The sequence below is a fragment of the Patiria miniata genome, unplaced genomic scaffold, assembly GCF_015706575.1.
Source record: "Patiria miniata isolate m_02_andy unplaced genomic scaffold, ASM1570657v1 HiC_scaffold_5, whole genome shotgun sequence".
NCBI lineage: Eukaryota > Metazoa > Echinodermata > Asteroidea > Valvatida > Asterinidae > Patiria > Patiria miniata.
In genome coordinates this window covers 40,116,663-40,129,599 of record NW_024037072.1, presented here as the reverse complement: position 1 = coordinate 40,129,599, position 12,937 = coordinate 40,116,663, and the positions used below count along the sequence as shown (strand labels likewise).

Genomic DNA, 12,937 nt, shown 5'->3' with positions numbered 1-12,937 from the left:
TCAGTTGGTTGTCAGCATCCAAAAGCAAAAAGGAGTTTTTTGGGGGTTTGTAATAAATATACTTGTGGAAAATGTATTAATTGAAAACAAATGGAATTTGTTGAAGAGCATGGGGATTGCCACTTTAAACATCAGCCGTCTTTACAGAAAGTCAAAAGAGCCATAACCCAATTCCCCTTCATTATCCATCAGAATTACACTGTGTACATTGTTATTTGACTGAAATATATGAATGGCAATCTTATGAATAATGGAAATTGTTGGGCATAATAATTGAGTTCTATATTGTATGCAGTGATGCAAGATGTATGAATGTATTGTACAAACGGTGCTTTGAAATATTTTTCTTCTGATTATCATCATTATTTGAAGAGGCTTCTGAAGGGATTGTTGAGTTGAAATCAAAAAGTTGAAAAGAATGGCCAAAAGAAATGTCCCGCTGAATATAAGTCTGATTAGTTTTAAATTATGAATTTCAGCACTTCAATACATTTGTTTTGTGTGAATATTCGTGCCTCTCTCTCCTTGGTACAATCAGTGCTTTGAAAACTTGTTTTTTTAGATTATCATATTTGAAAAGGTGTCTGAAGATATTGTTATATTGTTGAGTTGAGTTGAAACCAAAGGTTAATAAAAAGAATGGCGAAGAGAAATTTCCTGAGTTTAGTGTCATTAGATTTAATGATGAATTTCTACACTTCAATAATTATTTCGTGGGAATATTCGTGCCCCTCATAGTTGGCGAATTGTCATTTAAGCTTTTTGTTGTAATTAAATATTTGTTATAATCATATGCCTCTGCAGTCATGGAAATAAATGATTAAGCTCAATGCCTAAACAATGGCTCAAGAACTACCGTAATGGCTGATCCCGTAACAAGTGGACAAGTTCTGGCACAAGGCACAACCTACGTGTCAGAGGGGTGCACACCTGTGTTCCTCAATACCTATGTTCCCCAACCTTAACCTCAACCCTAACCCTAATCCTAAGGATTTCGGGGAACATCGGTATTGAACATAGGTATTGGGGAACATCGGGTAGACCCCTGTATGCGTTTTCTATTGCTCATTATCAGCTTTTAATTACTGGGCTGATTAAAACAATATAATAGTGTCTTTTTAAATAGTCGTGCCCTTTTTCCCTCTTTCTCTCCCCCCCCCCCCCCCTTCCCGAAATGGTGGATTTTCCAAGATGGCAGATTGCTTCTTCCATTTTCTCGACTCTTGCTGATACAAAATTGTGTCCACTGGGAACCATAACCCTCACATAGCTATTCAGCTTGTCGGAAACAAAAAGACAATATACTGACTATTTTTACAAAATAGAGCTAATGTTTGATTTAAAAAAAAGAAAAGGGAGTTGGCTGGGGAAAAAAAGGTGGGTGGGGACGAGAAACTGGTTTAGTTTTTAACTTGGCCTTTATATATTTTGATTGAGTGGTTCTTTACCAAGAATAGGCCATCTGCCTCAAAATTCACCCAAAAAAAACCCCCAAACAATTGAAAAGCACAGTGTGGTGGAATGCCCAAATCATAGTGTATTGGAACTCTAGTAACCATTTGTTTTGGTGGGGGTATTTTATTTATTTAATGTCAAATTTAGTACGGGATTTGTAGTTTTTCGGGGGCATTTCGGGAGACATGTCTTGGTTTCTTTTAATCACTCGATCATTTAAAGCAAAATTGGGGAGGATACTTTTCACCACTCCCCCCCCCCCCCCTAAAAAAAGGCATACTAACCCGCCCCCCTCCTTTTGACCTAGATTTCTCAAGAGGTCAATGATTTTTTCCCAAGGATGTTTACATCATGCTGATGCGTAAGGTACCCTGACGTCTGTTTGCCCAAGTCTGCCAATTCACCACAATGTGTGTTCTGTGTTCGGTTACCTAGCCCGACTATTACAATTATCCGAAACCATGTGTACAGATTGTGACACTGACACAGTGTGCTTAATTTCATACGAGTTCGTGTGATTAATTGTCAGTTGTTACACAACTTCGGAAGCGTTTCATAACTAGACCGCGAACTTTGTCTGGTGGTAAGGAATGAGATGTTTTCATCAGTTGCGAGCAAGACGTTAGATGGGATCGTTGGGCGGATGATGTCTACTCTTCGAGACCGGTTTCGCCGCTCCGGTTCGGCCGCCGATCACGAGCAGATGGACGTGGCCGTGGGTGCTGATTTCCTCGACCTGTCCCGTTGCATCAATGCTCTTTCGTTGCATATGTCGCCGGATAGAAGGTAAACAAATTAGGGAGGATTCTCATAAAATAATGTTGCAATATATTATTATTATTTTTATAAAAAAATGTGAATAAGTTCTTTAACCCTAACTTCCTAGGCCTTTTTGCTAGGATGTAGCCTCAATCCTGCAAAATCCTCCAATTGGCCTCATGGAAAAATAGCAGCATATGATATAGCCTCAATCCTGCAAATTCCTCCGTTGTTTCTTGAATATGGTCCATGGAGGGGTGACCACTGCCTGAATCCTGCAAAATCCTCCGGCTATGACTGCCAATAGGCTGAGGCAGAGGCAGTGACATCTTGGAGCAGTGCGGAGGATGTCAAGTTTAATCAAGGACTAAATTTATGCACGGCTGACCATAAACAACATCTTTCCGAAACAATGCCCTTTATTAAACATCTCTGCAGAGTGACCAATAACCAGGCACTTCATGATACCGTTGAGCAACTCACAGAGTGCCTAGCCCGCATCTATGCATCGTGTCTGCACAACAACTCAACCAAGGAGGCTCCAGTCTGTCCAACAGAATTCTCCAAAGAAGAAGGCCTGATTCTGTCACTTGCCGCTGAAGTTGTTAGCCAGTTGTACGTCCACCAGGCTAACAATGGCAGATTGTTTCAGAAATGCAAAAAGGTTTGTATTTTGTTTGTTTATTTCCCCACACCTCTTCCTTAAAGCCTTTTTAACATTAGAGCTTCTCAACCTGGGTTGAAGTCAACCCTGGGTGAACCCAGTGCCGCCCTGGGTTGACTTAATTATTTTTCAACCTTGCGTTCAACCCCACATCGTTTCAAAATTGTTTCTTGCAAATCAAACTTATTTCGCTCGGTTACTACTGTTTTTAACCCTGGCAAGAATTTCAACCCAAGTTTAAAATCTCAACGCTGGTCTGGAGCAGGGTTGAGTTCAACCCGGGGCGAACTCAATCTCGGGGTTGACGCAGGGTTGGCGCAGGGTGGAAATTTTTCAAGTGTGAAATGCTGCATGTTTTCAGCCCTGCGTCAACCCTGAGTCAACCCTGAGATTTGTCTAGTGTGAAAAGGCCCAAATTAGGCTGTTTGGAAGTGAAGGAACGACCCAGCGATTTTTACCTCTACTTACTGAGACACTTTTCTTGGAAAAGTTGCCTTAAAATCCACCAAGAACCCAAAGACACACTCTGTCAAAGGGCTTTACGAGACATCATGTCCATTTTAAGTATTACTTATAAGCTTGGCTTTACCTTCTTCGGATCTTTCAATATCGACTAAAACCTGTTTGATTTTAAATGTTCTGGGTTGTTAACCAAGAGTACAATACAAGGATTTAATTTACCGTTGTTAAACATCATTTAACCGTTGTTAAACATCATTTTATGGGTAATTAACATTTTGATATATTCTTGCATTTACAAAATAGGCTCTTGAGAAACTTAGAAGCCTGCAACCACACATTGAGAGCCTTGTGGAGGAAGAGTTTCAGAAACTTATAACCGCATCATCATCATCCGAGCAGGGAATGAATGCAGACGACTTGAACAAAGGTATCACACTGACTTGCCTCATTCAACTGAACCATATTTGATACTTAAAAGCTTATTTGATACTTTGATTGGCCCACTTACAGTGTAAGCTTGTGCACACTTAACCCAGGTTGGACTCCGTTGTGTACACATGCAACGGAGTCCAGGGTATGAATCTCTCCTGCCATAGCGAAACAAATTATAACACATTTTTTGCATATTTTTACCTGACGGAGGAAGCTGAAATTTCGCTTACATATTCCTTGTGTCCAGAATTGTACCTGCGCTGGGTTAAGGAAAGGCAAATATGTCCGTGGGGGGGGGGTGTGTTTACCAAAAATAAACCGCAATCCCACGCTTTCGTTGAAAACATTTTCAGAATGAACTCCCCGTGTGAAGATTACGTGTGCGCGTGCATGCACACTACGCACGAGCACGCCACGGCAGCAAGCGGCAGCAAACGGCACGCGCTTGTACGTTTTCACGCGGGGAGTTCGTACTGAAATTGTTTTCAACGAAAACGTAGAACTTGCGGTTTATTTTTGGTAAACATGCGGCCCATGGACATATTTGCTTTTCTAAACCCAGCGCATGCACCATTCTGAACACAAGGAATATATAAGCGAAATTTCAGCTTCCTCCGTCAGGTAAAAATATGAAAAAAAAATATGTGTCAAATTTTTTTTTCGCCATGATGGAACAATTTTTACCCTAGACGTCAGTCATAACATAATGCAATGAAGATGTCGTCCAACCTCGGCTAGTGCACACTGCAACTCTCCACATTGTAACTTAATTGGAAGGAGTTAGGAACACAGCCCTTTAGAGAGCCGTGTTGAAGTCAAGTCCGTCAAGCGTCCACCACAAGTGTAAATTACAATGGCAGTCCACGCATGTGGTCACAAGTAGCTTGTCACTTGACATTTGAACTGAATAACTTGAGATTGACTTGTGATGGAGTTGTGAAGACTCAACTACAACACTAACAGAGTAGTTGGCAACCTCCTGGGCATTTGCGAAACCCTGTCCTCATGTAGAATAAACACGACAACAGGGTTTCAAATGATGAGAACCAACACGCAAACAGTGTTTACTTACAGGATTATCACTCCCCACTTATTGGGAAGTAGTTGGAGAACATCGAGAACAAAAATGGCGGATATATTGTAAGTTGCTTTAATTTGTTGTGAAAACACTTAATTTAGTGCAGGAACAGTAATTATTAAAAATTATAATTGTACACGAGCATCGAGTGGGCTTGTCTTTGCCAATTTTTATAGCTGTTTGGAGATTTAAATTATTTTCATCAGGTCCTTTGGTTTTTCTTTCTTTTCATTCCACATTTTAATATGCCGACTGCCATCTGGAATGCTTGCCCAGCTGCGCTCAACACGCACTTGGGTGTTTGTAATCAGTTACCCGAGAACACCAGGTCAATCCAGAACGGAGATTTGAATACGCCCCCTGTGTCTGCCCTTTTGTCACTGAGCTGTCTTTGGAAAATGATTGTTCATGTCTGTCTTTGTACAGTGTCCAGCCTGCTGGAGTCCAGTGATCTCATCAGGGGCTTCCTAAGAAGCAACTTCCTTCAAATCCTCTCCTCTGTTGCCCTAACTCTATGCTGTGAGGTAGAGACACAGAGCACACCGGACACCGGCTGTGTTCAGCCCAGCAGAGTACCGGCTATGGATGCATGTTACCAAGCAGCCAAGGTAATGATGGAAGAAACCTACACAGAAAACTGCGAGGCATTTTATGTTATGTGTAAGGCTGCACTCAAAACAACTATGCTTTGTCTGATGGTAACACCTGTGTTATAGGGAAAGGCTCCAGCAGTTTTCCATAGACGCTTGTATAATTGCAAACCATAGACATTGTAATTCAGATGCAGTGTTGTAGGCTCTCATCCGAAGTTTAGCTCATACTTGAATTTAATAACCAATGGTTTTTGCTCTGAAAAGTTGCTCCAGAGTCAAAGCAGATATCAGATTTATTCAGGTTGCAACTTTTAAACTTAAGGTGCATTTTCTATTTGAAAATTACTGTTGGAGAAGTACTTTGCAAGGTATGATTTCAAGTTGGACCGGTCTTTATCCTCTTCTGTAAGGTTTTGTTGTCTTAAAATTAAAGCCTTCAGAAATAGAAACATGTTACTCAAAACGTCCTAATTTCTGGTTCACAATCATTCATTCCTAATATCTGGTTCAAAACCATTGTCGTTGTGACAGGTAACATGCTGTCTGGAAAACCTTTTTGAAATATGAAGGTTCTACATTTGAGCAGATTTGCTAATTAATTATGCAAGACAACGGCATCTTGACCTCTAGATTTTGACCAATCAGCGAGCGCTTTCTATATCGGGTCTTCGGTCATTCACCGTTGTCGCGTCATAGACATGGATAAAAAAAAACACCCTAGCACAGCAACAAAGGGCTGTGGTCACGCGCTCTGTGTTATGTTATGCGACACGCACCCGGCTGTTGTTGTATTACAAAACACTGCATTAGAATTGACCAATCACAGTTTTAGTCCTGATTTGGGACTGAAATGACGTCATGATTTAGTACAGTCGACTCCGATTGGCTGAGGAGCGAGATCGCATAAATCTGCATGCTTTGACATATCAGACGTTATACAGGAGACTTGGCTCCGTGGATAACGGGTGATACTCGGACTAGTCATGTAATGGAATTTACATCAATATCAAAAGTAAGAAAGATGAAAGAGCTTTTTTTACTAATAGATGTCAAACTTCATAGGCAGCATTTTTGGTCACTGTGTGATTTTCATTACTTTATGTTTGTTTGTGAAGGTGTTTCTGCAAATGTGCCAGCATGGCCAGGATGATCTTCAACCGTTACTATGGGAACCAAGTAACGGTTGTCATGAGGACCTGTATCTGATTATTTCAGGTCTACTCACTCTGTTGGAGGATCAGGTAACATTAAAATATGTGTATATAGTGGAGACCCCTAACGTGGTGCACTTCAATGTTTACCCTGACTTTCCGCAGTGTTCTCAATCCTCGATCTTGACAAGCTTCAAATTCATTCAGTTAAATATTGGAACAAATAATGTTTATAAATAATAAAAAACGATGGCATCTGGTAATTGGGTACAAACTGGTGTAAAGGCGAAAAATCAAAGTTAGGGGCTGCGCCATGTTAGGGGACAACAAAAATAGTCCTTTATTAAGTTTCGTATGACTATCAATTTGTCGTGCATTTTTGTGAGAAACTACCAATTATTAAACAGTGCGCACGGGCAAATTAGATCATGACTTTTGGGTTTTGTGACCACGGTTGTTTGGTCAAACATAGTCCCAAGCACTGTGAAGAATACACACAAATACAAAGTGGGTGGGGCATATATCAAAATCCTGAACAGTCCATTGTCAGGGTTCTGTTGAGAGAGGGCAAGTCAAAAGTCAAAACTTTTACTAGAATGGATTATGTTTCACTGGTCATTGTATTGTCCATTTTTCAGCGGTTTTCCAAAGACTGTGGTCTGATGGCTGGTAGTTCCCTAGCCATGATGTTGAACTCGGCCCCTGACCCAAGACAAGCTGCAGTGGCTGTAGCTAACCTACTGGACAGATATTCAAGACAACAAAGTAAGAGTTTAATCAACCATTGACACTTGTCTTCTGTTTTATGGACCTTATGCGTAGTGGCCATCTAAGAGGGCATCTTTTGTTATTTTAATTCAGTAACAATGAATGCACACATTCGCTCGTGCATATCCCAGCAAAACAAAGACATTGCACCCTAAGATGGCTGCCACACATAAAGTCTGTTTAGTACTGGGACGATTCTGGGCAACATAACAGGAAACAGGCAGGGCATTTGTGGTGCTACAGGAGGTCCATGTAATGAGTTAAAAAGACATTGATATTTTTGGCAAGAGACATGGAATCTCCACTTTAGCTGTGTGTTTTTGTTGGATGTTTTTAACTGAATTGGTGTCAGAATAGAGGCGAATTGTAAAGTAATACAGCAAATGATTTGTGTAGTGGGTGATTTTTAATTGGATACTGTGGCAAAAAAAAAAATATGCATAACACTAGTTATGACGTGCCAACTCTGTGATTCACTGTGTGATGCCTTGTGTGGCGGGCGATGAACCTCGTGTTGCGACAGGAAACAAGCTTGCTGTATCGCTTCCAGTATGAGCGGTACAACCTCGAAATAATTTCATGAACACGGACAATACATACACAGACAAGAAGAGAGATGTTCTGTGAATTAACATGAAGAAATCTGCTTTCTCCATGTTTACTTGGCATTATTGTGAATTCAAGTCCGACCTGCAACTGCAGCGCACTCTGCAGTTTTATGCTACGTTGCCCGGCATTTTTTCTTAGACTGGATGCCACATTTCCATCATGCTTTCTTTGGCCCTTTTTGTGTGCGATGCGGCGGGAACCAGTGTGGCATTGCTGCATTGAGTATTACGCACATGTTTTCATCACCGCGATAGCGAATCATAAAGGGAACTTGTAATCGCAAAGGGAACTTGTAAAAACAACAGGGATTTCTTCTCAAAAATAGCAAATGTAAGCAGGCAAACAAATAAATACAAGCGTAAAAAGGTTGTTGAGAGGTGTTTCATTCAGACGGAAAAGACAACATAATTTTTTTTTTTGTATTTTTTTTTTACTTTTAACCAATAAAATGTTTAAGGCTGGGGCTGTAAAAAAGAATAGGTCGGTATAAACTGGAAGTAGAAGTATTTTGTTTTTGGCCTGATAATTGTTGGTGTTTTGTCATAGGTTACACCTTGATTGTTTTGTTTTTGTTCTGTTTAGTCAAGTTATGAGCATAATGAACCTTTGTTTTGTTTTCCTATTTTGTCCCATATTTTTTTCTTTTTTGAGGTTAATCAAATTAAAAATAAGAATCTGTGTGAGGCGTTTTGTCAAAATGAGACAGAACTGGGCACAGGCCGTAGTGGAGAAAAATGGGGAAATAATGATTTTTAAATTTTTTTTTGTATTTTTAATTTTTTTTTATTTTTAGATGGATTGATCTTGATGTGTTTACTTCATATGTTTTAAAGAAATAGTTCAAAAATCGTGGAATAAATTTTTTTTTTATGTTCTCTTTCCTATTACCCGCAAACCCTCATTTCGAAATCTGCCCAATTGTGTCTCAATTTTGTCAGAACGCCTTACAAAATTTAAGAAACTTGTCCTGCCTTTTTCAAAGTAAAAACTGTTAAAATGCCTGAAACGTCCCGCAGACTTATTTATGGTGATCTTGTCGTGCTCATCTAAATCTCTTGCCTGATTTCTCAAGGTGACAGAGGCCCCCAGACCTTACAGATTGGACAGTTTGTGCTGAGTGCCACACCTATGGAGCCCCTCCCACCCTTGAAGCCACTCCCACCTTCTTCCATGATGTTCCCTCAGCTTGCCGTTACTAGAGGCGTTCTAACGTGCTGCAACAAGGCGATACTGTTGGAAGATGTGTCGGCCAATCAAGAGGTTTGTTACTGCACTGAAGTGGAAACTGTAGGGGGCGCTGTTCAGCCTACTTGGGGCGCTGTTCAGCCTACATTGCATACGCAGCTTGTTTGCACGTAGCGTGTAGATCACAGTAGTAATTTGAAATGTGCACAAACCCATACCATCTTTGCATGAGTGGTGTGTATTAGTATCCAGGTACCCGTTAAAAAAAAAGGTCTTTTCAAAACTGAAGACGACAAAGAACCCCAACCTGGTACATTTCCTCAGTTGTCAGGAACTTTAAGTCCTTAACAAAAAGTGGCAGTGTGAAGATTGGTGGTATCTGAAGGGCTTTATAGCTTTACGGTGTAAACTGCAACTCTCACAAGCTAAAATACACAATGTTTTCACAATGTCCGGCATTAAAATGCACATAAACGTGAAATGTGTTTTGGTTTTTCCATGTAGCCTGGTTTTCATCTTGAAAATTCCCCACAAATGTGATTGAAAACCTTTTTTTTCATTGTCGTCAGTTGCATATGGGTACCTGATTCCATAATCTGGAGTTGGTTCCTGACTTCAGCGGCAAGTTACTCAGATACCCGGTTCTGATGCACACCCCTAGACCTACAATTACAAGGCATTCAACTTCCTGTGAATTTCTGCAGGTTGTCAATTTTGACAGCGTTTCTTATGTCATGTTTATTTTCCCCTCTAGGCAGTGGCTAAATCTCAACTTGGCTGTGCAGTCTTACACTGGCATCTAGTTCCTCTAACATACACCGTTGTAGTTAGCAATGCATCAAAACGAGAACTCCATCAAATTGAAATGCAACTTTTCCTCGGATCCGCTGATTGCCTCGTTTTTTACTTCTCATGAATGACATTACAAATTGAAATATACTGTACAAAGTCTTTAGGCCATCAGCCTTGGTCCGAAATTTTGGCCACCTGTATCAAATGAGGGGAATAATCGTCATTGCGATTTTTGGCAAGGTATACACCTCCAGAGTTGGAAAATATGTGATAGCATTGCAGCGGTGGCAGCTTTTTGGGTGTTATCACCCTTTTTTTCAAAATGTCCATCAAAATGCTTGTTACCACTCTAGGGGCGGTATACCTTGCGCATGCCCACTATAATCATTTATGCCCTGATTTGATACTGGCCAAACCCCCAGGCTGATGGCCTACTTGTGTGGTTTGGAGTTTCCTCGTTTTTTTCTAAATTCCCAGTTGCATGCTTGATTATCATATAGCTTGAATCATCTGAAAGTAATGATTATTTTGCGTTGTGTTCTCTTCTTTCAGCACCATCTCCTTTGCACCGAGGTACTCTTTCCTGTGGTGTGTGATTTATGCAAGGCGGCGGATGGGGAGTTGAAATATCATGCAAGCGAAGGTATGAAACATTCTTCAGTTCATTACATTTGATTCATCATAGGGAGTGTGTCATCGCTTGGGATGTTGATTCAGTAACATGGCCAACTTGGGAGAAAAAAAAGATGGCCAAGTTGATGTCCTTCAGGGAGTTGATCCAATTCAGTGGTGCTGCTAAGTACAGGACTTATTGGCTGTCATGCAATGTTCATTTCTTGCAAATGGTTCTCAGCTGATTCCTGCTAAACAATATGAATAAGTAGCAGATCCATTGAATTGAGGACCAACAGGTGATTAATAAGGGAATAAATATGTGCTTGGCCGGTTTTAAAGGGAATGTACATCATTTGCTTTTGCTGTAATTTTCAGAAATGGATGGAATTGGGGGGTTGGAAATATATAGCAAATATAGTTACACTGACTTTTTTGAGGTTTTGGGTTCGAAAATGCTATAAAAACCAAGAAAAACAATCATTTTCCTGTAGTGTGGTTCCCTGACTCCATTTAAGAAGAAACAGAGCAGTTTACATATATTGGGGAATTGTAAGGTCAGGGAACCAGTCTAGCTGGCTTGTACCCGTTCATAGGTGTGTAATCGATTGCAAGCAAGTGCGATGGTCAACTGGGGCCAGTATTTGAAAAAAAAAGCCAGTTTTTTCCAACGCTGATCGGCCGATCAGCGTTGGAAATTGATACAAAAATACCACTGTTCTTGAAAATGACAGTATACCAGGTGCCATGATTTTACAGGATGCTTTACACTGTCGTTCACTAACAGTCCAGCAAGGTATTTCAAAATGATTTGGTAGTTTTATTTGTTGATGTTTGCAAATGTTGTATTTTCCCTTTAAATGGGTACTTGTAAAACCAGCTAGGGGCCTCGACAAAGATGATAACCATCGCCGTCAGCTCGGCCCATTATCCGCATCCAGGCCCCCAGTCGGTTTGAAACGTACTTGTTGAAAACCAGCCAAGAACATATTTCTTCTCAATCATAAATACCTTTTGTTCAAAAAAGTCAATCAACAATTCACAAATTTTAAATGATTTTCTTCAACAGTTTTACTTCATGTTTTGTGAAACACCACTCTGGCCATATCTATGGCATGTGCCCCGCGCATGTAGCGCTAAAAATCTCCTTGCATGTGTATGGAAGTTAAAGTGTGCACGGCAGGTAATGCGCAATGTGGCGCAGAACTCAGTGGTGTTTTACTCAGCGATTGAAAACCACCCATGCGACCGGCTGTCAACCAGTAGGAATTGGTAAAATGTCTCTGGTATTTATGAATGTGGGATACCAGCCTATATGCATGCCCAATCCAGAAGGGCTTTCATCATCTAGGTGGAAGCATGCTGGGTACACAGTGCATCTCTGTACATGAATGCCTCTTGTTTGCTGAAAGAGAATTGGCATTGGGATACATTCCCAACAGTTGCAATTACATTCAAGCAATTTGACTTATAAAAGGCTCAGTCTGCAAACTAATATGTTTGAAAGTGAACCAAATGAAAATTCTCTTCCATCTTACAGACCCACAGCATCATTTGCATTTGCTCAGACAACTTTATGTTAATTTTCACCTGGACATTATTTTTTTCTCCACAGCTTTGAAACTTTACCTTCAAGCCCTGAAGCCCCTCCTTCCGACCCTCCTCAGAGAGTCGAGCCATCCTCGGCTTTTTGGCCCGGACACGGCCCATACTCGGGCTGTCTTGCAGCTAGTGTGGCAGGAGTGGCAGAGTCCAGTGGATGGAGTGGCTGAAATGATCCGGTCAGCCTTGACCAACTTACTGGACCTACACCATCAGGAGAACAAGGGGAGAGACAGTGAGAACTCTCAGGTATGTTCTCAGAACAAAACATGTCTGATGATAGTGTCCTAAACCTAGTACGGGCCCGTCTCGGACGAGTGTCAGACAAGTTGCGGACATTGTGTTGGGAGTATCGAAAGTTGTAGGATTCTGAATGCAATGAAGTTATCAGTATTGGTGAGTCAAGCAGTTGTTGATGAAAATTGTTCTGGAACAAAGTGAACGATTCTACCCGCAACTTTTCAGAAACTCGTCCCGGATATGCATTGAGACGGGCCAAAGGAAGGGCTAGTTATTTGGGAGCTGACAGCAGCCAGTTGTTTGAAGAGCTGCTTGCAAAAACTAATCTGCTGAAGCACAAAAAGGTTTTCCGTCCTAAATAAGTAATTTTACATCAGGCTATCTGCCGTGTTACTTGTTATTAATTGTTCTGACTTGACTAAAGAGATAGGGTGTTTTGTTTAAAGGTTGTGGCTTGCATTCAGCGATCAGGGGTTCGAATCATGCCACTGGCCAAATGTGCTGTCCTTGGGCAAGCCACTTTACACCCGTTCGT

General features: G+C 40.9%; 1 protein-coding gene across 9 annotated transcripts in view; it reads left to right on the top strand.

The window, feature by feature from the left end:
• Positions 1-12,937, top strand: part of LOC119742025 (thyroid adenoma-associated protein homolog) — a 67,473-nt gene that overhangs the window by 23,211 nt on the left and 31,325 nt on the right. For 6 of the 9 annotated variants that reach the window (XM_038218041.1, XM_038218040.1, XM_038218039.1 and 3 more), the window contains 6 exons: positions 5,277-5,458; positions 6,559-6,684; positions 7,233-7,359; positions 9,044-9,231; positions 10,501-10,591; positions 12,176-12,411. In XM_038218041.1, the coding sequence (XP_038073969.1) occupies positions 5,277-5,458; positions 6,559-6,684; positions 7,233-7,359; positions 9,044-9,231; positions 10,501-10,591; positions 12,176-12,411 (950 nt within the window). Of the gene's footprint in view, positions 1-1,915; positions 2,242-2,652; positions 2,879-3,643; positions 3,768-5,276; positions 5,459-6,558; positions 6,685-7,232; positions 7,360-9,043; positions 9,232-10,500; positions 10,592-12,175; positions 12,412-12,937 lie in introns of those variants that run through there. The other 3 variants (XM_038218035.1, XM_038218036.1, XM_038218037.1) reach the window with 2 other exon arrangements.